The 15,063-nt window shown below is 37.5% G+C and overlaps 1 protein-coding gene across 1 annotated transcript in view; it reads right to left on the bottom strand.

The window, feature by feature from the left end:
- Positions 1 to 333: 333 nt before the first annotated feature.
- The window catches only part of FAM102A (family with sequence similarity 102 member A), a 770,447-nt gene continuing 755,717 nt past the window's right edge, over positions 334 to 15,063 (bottom strand). The window contains exon 11 of the mRNA XM_044058679.1: positions 334 to 11,730. Coding sequence (XP_043914614.1) covers positions 11,685 to 11,730 — 46 coding nt within the window. The 3' untranslated portion in view covers positions 334 to 11,684. The remainder of the gene's footprint in view (positions 11,731 to 15,063) is intronic.

Below are 15,063 nucleotides of genomic sequence, written 5' to 3'. Positions count from 1 at the left end.
ACCACTTCATTCCCAGATTTTGATACACCTTTTTTTAAATGCTGTCTCCAAAAGTTTTAGGACCAACTATGACCAGTATCACACCGATCATCAGTCCCTTCCGTATCACCATCCATGTATCTTAATCACTCAGCTTTATCCTCTTCCCAACTACCTCTAGTCCCAATTAATGTACTTACCTTTTTGTCCTCCAGTTTTGAAAGATCTTCTCCTCCAGGCCACCTTCTTTTCCAACCACCACCTCCTGCTCAAAAAGAAGTGTGCCCCTTTAACTTTAAAGTTTAGCAAGTAAATGAAAATAACACAAAAACAGAAGCACTACACTCTGATTAATCAAGTTATCCAAGAACATTTTTTTATTTTCGTCCCAAAAAACAACATTGTACATTAAAACTGTCTTCCTATTATACTCTTACACTCTACAATAGGAATCAAGTTGCAATTACAAATATAATTTCAATCAAGTACAATATAGAGTCCCATCAGGATAAAAATTAACAAGCATGGTCCTGTATAGAAGATAAAACCACAAGAAATTCAATTCTAAACAATTTTCCCTGCAACATAAAATCCCCATTTTAGTATATTTTTAAACCAATAGACTTTTAAATCACAAAAATAGAGAAGTCATATTCTTTTTCTTTCTTTCTTTCTCTCTGTCAGAGTTATACAATTTTTTATTAATTTGAAGATATGAGCCTGAATTCCAACAGACCACAGGAATAAGCACATTTGTTCTACTGCAAAGCATCTTTCCCTTTTCAAAAATAGAGCTATAGTACAATCTCTAAAACCGGGGGAGTGCTCTTACTTTGAACACTATTTCAACACATTTCAAGTAAGTGAAAAATACTGGTTTAAAATATATCTTAAAATAAATTCTCTTAGCTTTCTTCGAACATAAAAAAAAAAAGAGTAAAGCAGGCAGGATACATGCCCTAGGAAAAGAAAGAAATGGGCAGGCACAAGTGAGTAATTTGTTTTTTTACTATATTTTGAAATGCATCTTAGAACAGACAAGCCCTTTCCTCAGACATGGAAAGACCAGTATTGTCCATATCTGTTCAAAGTTTATTTAATGCAAAACAAAATGCAAATTCAAATACATGCCCACTCCTTTGTTTTTTCTTTCGGGATTATTTACAGTCATAAGTAGCATGAAGTACAACTACAGAGAACGTGGCAAATTTATGGGGAATTATGTGTTATCACCTTACAAAAAATGTAGGATAGATGCTACCAAATAAAGACAATGTTCTGTCCTTTTTAAAACCAAAAGAAAGAATTACCACTTGCAGCCTGAAATCAGAGCTAGTTTCTTGGATAAGAGCACTGGTGACATAGTGATAGGAACCACAATTAGTGAATGAATGTCAGTATGAAACAGAAAGCCTCTCTACCAATAAAATCAACAAATTAGTTGGTGGAGCACTTCAGCTAAGCAACTCAGGTGAAGGGCAAATCGTAGATGGAACAAATTGTGAATAAGCGATTCAAGACCTTACCATAACAGAATAGTATCAATCATCTCTCTCTCTCTAGCAGCATGTCAGACTTTATGAATTACTTTTCTTGTCCGCAGACATTAAAATATGGAAACATTTTTATCAGTTCTATCACACCAGCATCATCCACAACAGAAATGGATGACTCATCACCCTTCTCAGTTCCCCAATGGAGACCATTCACCAAGAATGTATTCCAAGGAGAAACAAATGATAGAAGAGCCTCATGTAAAGCAAATGCCTTTCAATGGGGAAAGAGGAGTAAAAGGAGATGGGGAATGTCGAGACAACATAAAAAGTGCAATTGTTTTTCCTTGGCACATAAAGGAGATGGGAAATATTGTGACAGCATAAAAAGTGCAGCTATTTTTCCTTAGCACATTTTACTATGGTAATGATTAGAGCACAGAAAGCAGAAGCAAAACAAACTCGGTCACAGGTGTAATCATTGTAAAACAGAAGTGAATAAGTCCAAGTTTCTAGAAGAGGATACAAGTGAAGTGACCCTGTGACTCTACTACTTCTAATATCTTGGCAAACAAAGGTGATGTTCAGAATGAAATGCATTATAAAAAGGAAAAACTCAAAGTGATAGCTGAGTGAAGTAAAAGAAACTATCATGCCTCAGTTACAGCTGTCTTTGACATTCCAAGAAAGCTCCTCATTACATAATGGAAATTACAAAGCATGTTAAGTATAAAGACAGAATTTGAATCAACATGTTGAGTTTGGAATTGTAAATTTAAAAAGAAAAACTAACGATGTGAACATGGGGTGTACAAAACATTCCATTTTGTTACTGAGATTTTCTTTCATGCCCCTCTTGCTAAGTGCTTAAACTTTGAGAAGGACATGTCTCTGGAAGGATAACTAAAGTGTCGTCATGCTGGCATTTCGCCCAAACCAAGTAGCATTCTCTGCACTCACCATTCTTGTGGTTTACCACTTGGGCAAAAAATAAAAAAAACAAAAAAAAATGATTAAAGCAGCACTTGTTCCAGAGCAGGAAAAAAATGAGAGTCTACAGTCCTTCATACACTAAATCATGACATCTGCATATACTTCTTACATTCAAACATGAGGCAATGCTTCATGGAAGCACCGTGTCTTGAAAAACTAAATGGGCAGATCACGCTCTAACGCAAAATGAACTCAATGACTCCTAACAAAACAAGAGGACTGGAGGACCTTGTCACTAGAATATTGGTGCAGCGTGACTTATTAAATTGAATCCAACTCTGACAAGTTTGGTTACGACACCTGCTAATGAGCATACTTGAAACATGCAATGAGAAAGCATTATAAGATGAGATAAAGAATAATTTATGAAAATAACGGAGTTCAGCTCACAATATGAAACCATTTTTGACTAGACGGAACACAAGACCCTGTACCTGAAATGCAATGACTGAAAGCAGAAAGATAGAATCTTCTGTTAAGACAGATTATACATAATGCAAAAGCAGGTCAAGAGTAAAGATTAGGTTAAGGCAAGCTGGTGTGATTTCCAAACTTAAGTATGACATGTGGGACAAAAATGGCAAAAGTACAATTGTAGAAAGGGTTGTGGAAAGTTAAAGTTAGCACCTTTTCTACCTCAACACAGAAGCAAATCAAACTATACCAAATGACTGTACAATGAATTTATTTGGCAGTTAGTAAAGATGATTAAGTCTATGGGCTGTTAATGTGCTACTTAATGTATGCAAGGGACTAGGTTTGAGTCCTTTCACCTCCATTTATCTACTGTGTGACTCTGAGCAAGTAAGTTAAGCACACAGTGCTCATGGGCTGTCCCTGAAAAGGGACACTTGGGTTCAGTGGGCTTACCTTATTAAAATGTAAAAAAAAAAACATATGCTGAAATCAATAACACAAGATATGCTGATTTGGAGGCCGAAAACAAATAAGTAACTATTCATCTATAAGATGTTACTTGTAAATATTTATCGCCTTTACACTTTTCAAAAAAATACACATTGTCATCATTATCTCTCAATTGCTTACCTCAAGAATCAGGGATAAATTCAAAAATAATCAGGAATGCTTTTTAAAACATTAGTACCATTAACCTGAGATGCTGACAAAATAAGAGAATGCGAGCTGACCTCCATCTACTGAAGTAAAAAGCCTGCATCTCTAATTATTGGCATTCATTATGAAGTGCAATTAACCACATTTTCTTAAGCAGGGACAGGGTTAAATTTTGAGCTAAAATGGGGGGAAGTTCAGAGTTATGACTGATATTCATTAAACTTTGTACCTCAGTGCTCCACACAAAACATATGGTTAATACAACAATGCCACCTCGTGTCTGCTTTTGTGTACTACAGAGTAATAAGATTAGTCCCTTTAAGTTACAGGAATTGGAAGAGCCTGTCAAAGTTGTAGCATTCCCCCCTCAAAGTTTATATTAGTTCACTGCAGTGTTGTACATGCTACAAATGTTACATACAAGTAATACGAGTTTCAATTTTACTAAGCATAGTTTCAATATTTTTCTTCCTCATTTCTTTCTTAGGAAACTTTTAAACAGATTTCTAAATATTTTTTTTTTGCATTCAGCAAGAAACAATCCATTTTAAAAGAACAGTTCATATTTCTTTAACAGACTTATTTGAGTTTCAATTATGAAGCTTTATCAAACCGATTCTAATCATTTAAAGTGCCAGTAGAATACAAAAATTATTTTTTCTTTCACCAAAAAGGATAAAACTATCAGCAAAAATATATTTCAGTTAAGTTATTCAAAACTCAGACATTTTAAGAATTTGGTCTCTGTTCCTGCTGCTACAATTTACTGCAAACCGTAACATGCTTGAGGAGCAGAACTGAAATAAAAGAAACAGTTATGTTGCTAAGAACTGTTCCTTAGGCTGTCAGAGTGACATCTATCAGCCTTAAAATAGACTGTACAAGAAAGCAGAGAGTTTTCTGCCCTTCTCCCCTGAAATTCAGTCCTGAATGAATAGCAACCTTCACCAATATTGTACTTGGGGAAAAAAAGGATTAGAGGTTGCCACAGTACAGAAAGGATTTACATCATTTAGACTAAAATACAATAAAACAAACTGCCTCTGCTACAAAACACATTTTTCTGAAACACTACTTTGGCGGGAGAGGTGTAAAACACCTAATCTGTAGTCCAAATGGGCGTAGACTCATAGTCTTCTTGCTTTGAATTACAGTGACTAAAACAAACACAGTAATGAACCAGCCAGCTGGTCAAACACAAAACCAAATCACACACAAAAACACAGCAACATTATCAAAACAGTGGTTTAGTTTAAGAGGAAGAACGCCTTTTGGCATTTGTTTGACTTATATTGAATAACAGTAAGAAATGAACATTTCTGCATGCTACACACACACAGACAGGCACAGTACAATTCAAAGGTACAGCTACAAACTTTATGGCTGTGTTTCAAAAACAAAGTTGCAAAAAAAAAACAGCAGTTTACTTGTGTTTCTGAGGGAGATTACAGCATTCTAGATTTGGAATGTGGATAATGATACATTTCCATGGTTCCTCAGCATTACTAAAATACCTCCTCTCTCCCTCTGTGGCTTCAATACTCAATGCCTGCAGTTCTCCGTTTTCTTTAAGCACAGCAAACTCTTGCACCACAGAATTAAAAGTTAAACTAAAACAAAAATACAGTTTTGGCAGGAAATGAACAATACCATGCTGTATCTTACATTCTTTTGATAGCAAACAAGCTAGGAGCCAGGAAGGAATTTACTTATACTCAAATATCACTGTCATGATCTGAGCACATTGCATCCTACAATATTAGGAATGTTTATAAGAATCTCCCACTACCAGTTATTTATGTTAAGTGCTTAAAGCAGCAACTGCTGCAGAAATAGCTGGTGCGGGCTTTCAGCATAAAATACAACTGCATTTTACCTGAAAAGTCCAGTATGCCCAATGAAAAGTCTGGTTTTATAATAAAAGCCCTAATACATTCAATAACTGCTCTCACATGTACGTCTACAGCTTCCCCTTAGATAATGTGCCTCACTCCCTAATAGTTTTAAGCAACTATGCCTTACAACACAATTCCCCAACTTTAAATCCCAGCATCAGAGACAAAACAAACAAAAATAAGGAATTAAGACCCAGATCAGGGATATTTTTAAAATATTGCTCATGCAGACAAGTAAGAGAATAATGGGATTTATATTAATGTGCGTTTTCCGTACGACAGTGAGTCTGGACATCTAATGTTTGGTATTACTTAATGAAGGTAATCTTCAAAGATCTTCCAGAAGATCACTAATTTTATCAGTGTCAGAGCAAAAGTGTGAGACAAAATCTGGCATACCTCTTAATTTCTTTCCAGAAGAATTCTGTACAAAAACAAACAAAAAAATGGGAGCAAAAGCCCAAAATAGGGGACAATTTTTAAATGTTACTTTAATTCACTTTAAAAGTTAGTATACCAAAATTGCATCAATGTGCATTTTCTGAACAGAAATAAGTATGAAACTGTAATGTTTGGTATTACTGACTGACTGTAATCCTCAGTAACTTAATAGAAAATCAAAACTCTTATCAGGAACAGGGCAAAAACAGGGCCATTCTGCAAAATTCTGGACATTTAAGAGGTATGTTGACAGGTATGCTCACAGTGTTCTTCAATCTAGTTTTTAACCAAAACAAGATGGCTGACCCAAGCTCATATGTCTAGGTAAGCTACTATTAATGAATAAACTCTATATAAAAAAATCAAAGAAATTTGTAGCAACTGTATGTTAAGATAAATACTTATTAAAACACAAAAAATTTTGGACAGCATATCCTTCATCAGCTGCAAACAGAATTATAGTCAACTAAATATATCGTCTTAGCACAATGACCAACCTTGTTGCACTCTATCTCAAGATCCAACATTTGCACTATTGCTTTACTGGAATGTGGTTTCTGGGCATTGACCCTCAAGGGCGACAGGAAGGGAAGCAGTTGCAATTCCTTGTCTGTGCTAGCAGTCAATAACTGGATCAATTCTTTTTGAAGAAGACAAGTAGAACCAGTTCTTAGACTCAAGTGTGGGTACAACTAACCAGATGGTGACTAGACAATCCAGTTTGCTCATTAATTTGGCATTCTTTAAGCTGGAAAAATACTGTTAAAGGCTAGACAACTGTACTGACAATGCACCTCTTTAAAGGCCTATCCAGTGGTTAAAATGGTACACACAGGATTGAAAATAATCAACAGTTGCAGATATGGTTTATATAACCTTGACTTGTAAAAAAGTGGACTGAGATATATCTAAAAGCTCAATGTGGTCCAATGCAGGACAGCACAATGACTTGGAGCTAAGGTTTCATGACAAGGGAACTGACCATGAAAATGCACTATAAAAGCATGCTGAACATTCTTGTTACAAACAATTTTGAATTAAATTACATAAACATTTTACAGATTATGACTATACTGGTAAAAGACATTCTGAAAGGTACAATGTATTTAACTGGCCAAAGCAATAGAGCAAGAAAAACATATTTTTTCCAGACTCCTTAGCAATAATGAGTCAGAGACTAATTTAGATATCACCAACAAGATTACAGGACAAACTGTGGTGTAACCTCTACACAAACCTTTTGTTAAAAATAATGTAAAAACAAAATCCCAAAAGGCCAAGTTTAGTGCTCAAAATACATCAGTTAAAAAACGCATGGCCATACTGAGCAAAGTCGAGAGGCAGTACCAATTCTTAGCAAACAATATAATGCACAGTTATTAACAGTGAAACACGTACAACAATTTTAAAAATATTTTTGAGAAAGACATGTTGTACATAACATTTTTAGAGAATAGCCAAAAATATAACCTACAGGGGTTCGTACATTAGCAAACAGAACAAGTCATTATTTAGACTTTCAGTAATATAATTTAAGTTTAAGTGTGGTCCCTACAATCAGTGTCCACACATTAAAAAGGTGGATTCCTATAACCATCCTCTATCGAAAACAAGTTCATGTGCCAACAGTTTGTAAATGTAATGCATATTATGTGGTACACTCAATGTCTTTTACCAGTGAATCACCATGAAAAACTAGAAGAGCATTCAGAAGATGCATAACTGAGGCAATGCATGACACAGTGACTCACAACGCACGAGTTCTTTGGTTGTGTATTTATAACTGCAGTTAGATAGTCACTGTTTTAGTTTTCAACCTCTGCAAGTTGTGTCAAAACCCCATAAAGAAGGAGAAGGGGCACAGTGTTAATGAAAGAATAATCAAACTGGCAGGTAAGATTAGATGCATAAATTGGGCAGGGCTTAACAGCAAATTTAGTGCTATACCTCATTTGAAAATGCAACCAAGTTTAATTAGTGAATCCCATGAGTCTGATCATGGTGAATTAGAAATTATAAACAACGGGTTCTAAAATTATATTACAACTGATGAATATGTCATCTGCAACATTTTCTACCTTTAAAAAATATTCTAGACATACAGTTGCCACAAAGTAGTTTTTACTGAATTCTATTTCAGTTTTGTAATTTCAAAAAATCTCTCACCCCCAAAAAAAAAAAAATGTTTTCAGCCGTGTGAGTAGTACTGTGCAATCATAAAACATGACACAGGGCAACCTTTGTTTTGACAAAGAATTCCCTGAATATTTGTGCTAAAACGCCCAATGAATTTCATCTGGTAACTATTCCTAAACAATCCCATCTATTTTGAATTGGCTACTATTTCTCTTCATTGATTGCAATCTGAGTATTACATGGAAATCAGAGGTGATATACTGTTAACTAGAGACAATGGTGATGACAATTTGCAAGAAGCGTCTTTGAAGTGAATGTCAAGGTCTGATGCACTGATAACTCAGTCATTAAGTTCAGGACTCTGTGTGGATCATGGTTAACAGAATCCTGTTGTTTCTCTTTCTCTGCAAACATGTAGCCTAACGTTCAATGTATGCTTTTTAAGAGGTATTTGTGCAAGTTCTAGTACACATTGTTGGCATTTTTAATAAGTACATTTTTATGTTTTTGGAATCTACATTATCTACTTTCTGTGGGAACTAAAACAAAATATTTTGGAAAAGAATAATTTTTATTTTACAAGTAAAGCCCCTACTATACCAAATGTAACCTGAACTTTATTTCATTTTGCTGACACTAATAAAACCCACCCTCCATGCCCATTTAACTAATTACACAAGGTAATATTGCGACTTTTCTTAATAGGCAACAAATCACTGGTTTTCTTTGCAAAACATTACTATCCAGTACAAGTTAAACCCATTTATAAATAAGTACCAGAAACATTCATTGGGTATAGAAACAGAATCACAGAATGAACCCTTGTGACTGCACAGCATGTTAACTATCCTGCTTTGGGATTACATGATGTTCCCCACATAGCAAAAATCAATTTTTATAACTGACTCTGGAATCAAATCAGCCCATGTCTGTTTGTTAAAAAAGGACCAAGGAGTACTATCGAGCACAGTATTTTTAACATACTGCATGCTTGATTACATGCATATCTTTTTTTTCAAAGCAGCTGATTTAATTCTCTGGTTTTATTCCATGCCCTTTTCCCCCAAATACCATTCCCACAAGGTAATCGCTTCAGTTATTACAACTTGTCTTCTATGACCTGTTTTGAACATGTATATAAGGATAATGTTCCCTGAAAAAGAAATCTAAGAGTTACTGAAGCTTCTAGAAACTTGTATTTACCAATCAGGTCTGCATATGAGTAAACATTCAGCAATTGCTCCGCGTGGTCCATGTAGACAGTAGTGTTTCGCCAGGAAAACATTACTATCAATATCTGTAGTAACCCTGCTTCTAGTGCTCCCTTGTGGCAGCAACCTTGACACTAAAATATTTCTTGCTTCAACTCAATAACCCGGTCCAGTACTAAAGCAAGTTCCCCTTTAAAGCCCAGCTTTTTGTAGGGAAAGTTACTATTCTAATGTTTCCAGGCCTGCTGGATTTAAGACCCATATGATGCACAGCTATGCTTATCCCTTGTCCTGCAAGGGCACTTAAATGAAGTACAGCATTTATGTCTGCACCTTTTAAACTGCTGCCCAGACAACTTTTAAGTGCCAAATCCCGCTGCTACAAACACAGCTGATGATAGCAGAGGCAATGCTGTCTGAAGTGTTGAAGTTCTGTACTATAGCAGCCAGCGCTACAGACATTCCGAACTTCCAATAGCATGGCCAGCAGCCTGAATTACAGACGGAATAAAAAACAGCATTCCACTATCCCATGGGGGATGAGAACAAAATAAAAAGCAAAACAGTGCTAAAAATGAAAGGAAATTATGATAAGAGAGAAGAAACAGAAAGGAAAGAGAGAAGTGAAAAAAAATGTATAACTATGAAAATCAGTCAGCTGAAGAAAAACAAAGTGTAGCCTAACTCATCTCTTGTAGCTCTGAAAACCTGCCTCAACAGCCAAGAAAAAGTGAATGGCTACAATTAAAAAAAAATTACTTCAGACGAAAATACAGAAATGTATCCAAAAGAAAGCTTACTGGGTTGCAGACCTAAAATAGTAAATGTAAACTGACGTGACCATCCCCCTATCCTTTCAGACTATAAAATGCACACGTGGATATCAGCATTTCGAAAAAAAAAAAAACCTCTCAACTTCCTAACTTTTTTCTTTCTAGCTTAGACTAAAGCAAAAGGATTCAAAAGAAAATGCCCATTCAACTGCACGGGTAACACTTTAATACTTTTAACAGGAATAAGAACTCATATCATACAGACGTGGCACTAAACATACACAATGCACAGCTTATGTGCTGACAATGCAATAAGGGCAGCCAGTCCAGCTGGCAGCTAGTACTAAACAAAAACAGAACACAACACAAAATAAAAAAGAAAAGACAGAGGAGGTAGGTTCAGCAGAAGGGGAGATATAGAAATAAAAAACAAGAAATCGGATCCAAAAACACTACGCTCTATACGAACCCACTTTAGCCCAAATGTCTAAACTTGTAATTCAAAATGACTGACTAAAGACACCATAGCTGAATTAGATGTATATGAGACACCTCTGTTTACTTCAGTGATTCACCAGCAGAACTGCCTTTTCTAGGAATGTTTACTACAAAAAGAGCGCGTCTGCACCCGACTCCATGCAGAGCCTCTACTGAAATGACAGACTGCACTACCTTCCACAACCAATCTGAATTTCCTGCCAGACAGTAAGCTGCTAGTAGCTGAGCCCTGCTACTAGGGGGTCTGTCCCTTGAAAACCAATTTTAAGTCAATACTAGATGCCTAGCCCAATGTACATTGTGAAACGTTACCCAAAAGCCAGTAGCTCCCTTCTGTGTCCTGCACAGTAGATTCTGCAGCAATATTCAGTGGGTATTATTATTATTATTAGAACTGCTGACAGTTCAACTGGAATGTAATTAGCATTATTCAAAAACTGAGAGTGCAATGACAACAGTTACTTGTGGAATCATTTATGCAACCTGACAAAGTGTCTGCAAGTCATTATTCCAAGTCAAATCCCTCTTTAAAATATTGTTTCAAATTTTGACATGGCTTTAGCAATAAGACAAGGTGGTTACCTTCAGACATTTCCATATATGACTGAAAAGGAACATGTTCAGAAGCAGAAAATGTAAAGTATGTCCCTTTGCTGTTTAAGCCTTGAGCTGCTCATACTCTGTCCAATACTACATTGTGTATGAGACTAGAATATACTTCACTGCACAGAAATTTAAAAACAAACTTCTTACAACAAACTTAAAGCTGAACTCTACCAACAGCAGAAGACCACTGCATATGGGACAAGAATGGAAATGTTAAGTGGTAACTAAATTACCTAGCAAGGAAAAATGATGTACAGGTCTTATTCTCTCAGTTTAATTAAAAAATAAGCCCCTAGGTCAGCTTCAGTTAGTAAAGGCAAGACCACAAAATCTTCTTAATAAATGGAGTGCTTGTTAAGCCTTGGAAAGTTAGTCCACGTTAAGAAGTGCTCTGTGAATCACAGTAGGCCAAGTACAGTTTCTGGAAGAAAACAACAGGAAAAACTGGCATCCCCTGTGGAGACGGACGTGTTTTGTGAATCTTCTTATACTGAGAGACAAGGATGAGATCTTCACTTGTTGAACTGAAATCTGAATGACTCTGGCTGGTAACAGTTGATGCCCTCAGCAGTACCACTTTGCTCTTTAGTGGCTCTCGATTACCACAGGTTCAAACACTCCAGCAGATACCCTGCAACAAATAATAAAAGACATGTTAACAGGAATTCATGGAACAATGACGGTATACCTTTAATCCCTTGAAACTAAAATAATGCGACTTACTATCAGGTAAACAAAAAGCCATAACAGTTATAATTATACATGTCCTAAAAAATAATCATGTCCTCAATTTGGAGGGATACTTGTTACTCAAATCAACATGTAGTTGTTCCATATCTCTTCTATGTGGTGGTTCAGGGCCTGACTGCAATGTGGGTTAAGGCTGCCCCTTTAGAAACAATGAACAGGATTTAAAAGGTACAAGATATAGCTGTCCCATGGCTCCATCACAGACCATTTTAAGGCAAAACCTGAGTCACAAAGACAATAGTAATGCATGCATGTTAGCGCACACATAATTTTACTCATCCATTTCATTCAACATATTTTTTGGAATGCTGAAGGAAACAGGAGCATCTAAAGAAACCCTCAGACAGATACGAGGAGAATTTGAAAATTCCCCAAAGTGACTACAAGCCAAGTCTGAACCTGGACCCTACAGCTGTGGCAGGATCTTTACCCAAAAAGCCACCATGCAAAGCTCTCTGAATACATTAGTAAGCCACCCAATTGAAAAAGCAGCAGCCCTGTTAATTGAAATGAGCAGCAATGCTGCAATGTAGTACTCCAGAAAAAGTACATTTCCCACCCATGTAATATAAATTGGTGGTCATTCTGAGGGTCTTTCTGAACTCCCAAAGATAGTACAATGCAGAAATCATTGCCTAGGATTGCTGCTTCCCATCACCTCCACAACAAAATAAATATATAATGGTCACTATCTAGGGTTTACCATCACTGTCCTTATACATACATACATAAATAATGACACAGTCCTCCCTACCTCCTTAAATGCTAATCAGCTAGCTACAGGAAGCTGTTTGTAATGTGATACACATTTCTGCTACAGAATGCATTTTGAATGCAGACCTCATGGGATTAGACATGTACATCATTAGTGCCTCTGTCTTATTTCATTATCTTTTAGACACTACTGGTGTCAGAAGTGAAAAAGTGTTTCCCAGAAAGTACAGTTTTGTACCTACCATAAATGTAGATGTCCGATAGATATGCAACTGCAGTCCTTACATATGGGTTGTCCTGCCTCAGGCAGCCCTCAGTCGGCCGGATTCCAAAGTCTGGGTCCGACGTCGGCTGATGTCGCCTCCTCCCCGACATCAGAGCGGCTGGGGTATAAAAGCATCAGCCGACGACATCTTCCTCAGTGTTTCTTGCCCCAGATGCCAGGTGCCCTCCAAGGAAGGCTAAAATTAGAACTGGATAAAAAATTCCAGACATACACAATAGCAATAAACAGATACACCATAACAGATATCCCCAGCTAAGTATAAAAGGAGGAAAGTGGACCCAATGCACAGAGGGGAAGGAGGGAGGGAAAACCTGACTGCAGTTGCATATCTATCGGACATCTACATTTATGGTAGGTACAAAACTGTACTATGTCCTTCAAGAATGCAACTGCAGTCCTTACATATGGGTTGAATACCATAGCCAAGCTAGGGGTGGTAGGCTCTAAGATAAGGATGGTGTAGCTAAAATGCCCTGCAGGACTGCCGAAGCAAAGCCTGCTCGGGATCTGGAATATAAAGGGAGGTTGTAGTGCTTGGAAAATGTATGCATGGAGCTCCATGTAGCAGCTTCTAGAATGTCCTTTGTAGCCACCCCTCTTAGGAAGGCTGTGGAGGTGGCTGTAGCTCTGGTGGAGTGTGGTCTGACATTGGCTGGCACACCCTTTCCATGGAAGGAATAACAAAATCTGATGCAATGTCCAATCCATTTTGAAATTGTTTGTTTGGAAATTGCTTTTCCTTGTACTCCAGTAAGCTACAAATAGTTGGTCAGACTTTCTGTTGGCCTTTGTTCTGTCCAGGTAGTAGCGTAGTTGTCTGTGAATGTCCAAAGTGTGCAGCAGCTTTTCCCCTTTATTTTGAGGATTGGGGAAGAAAGTAGGCAGGTGAATTGCTTGATTTAGAGACACCCTGGATATCACTTTTGGCATAAAAGAAGGATTGGTTCTTAAAGAAACCCTTGTCCTGATGAAAAATGAGGAATGGAGGTACTGCCATGAGGGCCTGTATCTCCGAAACTCTTCTTGCTGAGGTTATTGCCAACAGGAAAACTGTTTTCCAGGAAAGAAATTGCAATTCTGCAGATGCTGCTGGCTCAAAGGGAGGAAGAGTTAATTTTTCCAACACGAAATTGAGGTCCCATGCAGGCACTGGTGGTTTTCTGGGAGGTTTGATATTCTTTACCCCTCTTAGAAATTGTCTTAGCAAAGGATGTGAGAACACAGGAGGATCAGTGTTGTATCTTGCTGAAATTGCTGAAGCGTGTATTTTTATGGAAGAATAGGAAAGTCCATTATGCAGCATGTCTGCCAAGTATTCCAATATCTGTGGAATGTTCATTACTGATGCATCCTGTCCCTTGTTGGTATTCCAGATGCTGAATCTCTTCCATTTGGCTGAATAAGCTTTTCTGGTGGAAGGTCTGCGTGCTTCTAATAATATCTGTTGAGCTTCCTTGGAGAAAGAGATATGGGGAGAAATCATGGGACCCTCCAAGCTGTCAGCTGCAGAGTTTGCAGGTTGGGATGAACCGTCCTGTAATTGTGCTGAGTCAAGGGTGGAGACCATAGAGGCAGGGTCCACGGTTTGGTGCAAGTTATGCTCCTTAGTAGTGGATACCAGTGCTGTCTTGGCCAATCTGGAGCTATTAAGATGCCTTTCGGTTGCTCTGCTTTGATCTTCAGTAACACCTTGGTCATTAATGGTAGAGGTGGGAATGCATAGATTGTTAGAGAGTTCCAGCTGAATGAGAGAGCATCTATTTTCCAGGCTTGTGGGTGATGTGACCTCGAGCAGAACTTTTTCAGATGATGATTGAGGTGGGAGGCAAAGAGGTCTACGTCCGGCCTCCCCCATGCAGAAGTTATTTGTGCACAAATGTCTGGATGCAACATCCATTCGTGTGGATCCAAGATGTTTCTGCTTAGACTGTCCGCTAGAACATTGTCCCTGCCCAGAACAAACTGGGATTGTAGCTGTATGTTCAGTTTCAGGGAGTTTTCCCAAAGAGTCATTGTTAGTCTGCAAAGGGGGTAAGAATGAGTACCTCCCTGCTTGTTTATGTACCACATAACAGTGGTGTTGTCTGTCTTTATTAGTAGATGACCTTGCTGAAGATATTTTGCGAAGGCCTCAATTGCATGCATTACTGCTAACATCTCTTTTTGATTGATGTGCAGATGTACTTCCTGGGGAGTCCATTGCCCTTGAATACA

Source organism: Protopterus annectens, chromosome 16.part0 (assembly GCF_019279795.1).
Source record: "Protopterus annectens isolate FY-2018-M chromosome 16.part0, PAN1.0, whole genome shotgun sequence".
NCBI lineage: Eukaryota > Metazoa > Chordata > Ceratodontiformes > Protopteridae > Protopterus > Protopterus annectens.
The sequence above is the reverse complement of the archived record's forward strand: the minus strand, read 5'-3'. Positions and strand labels throughout refer to the sequence as shown.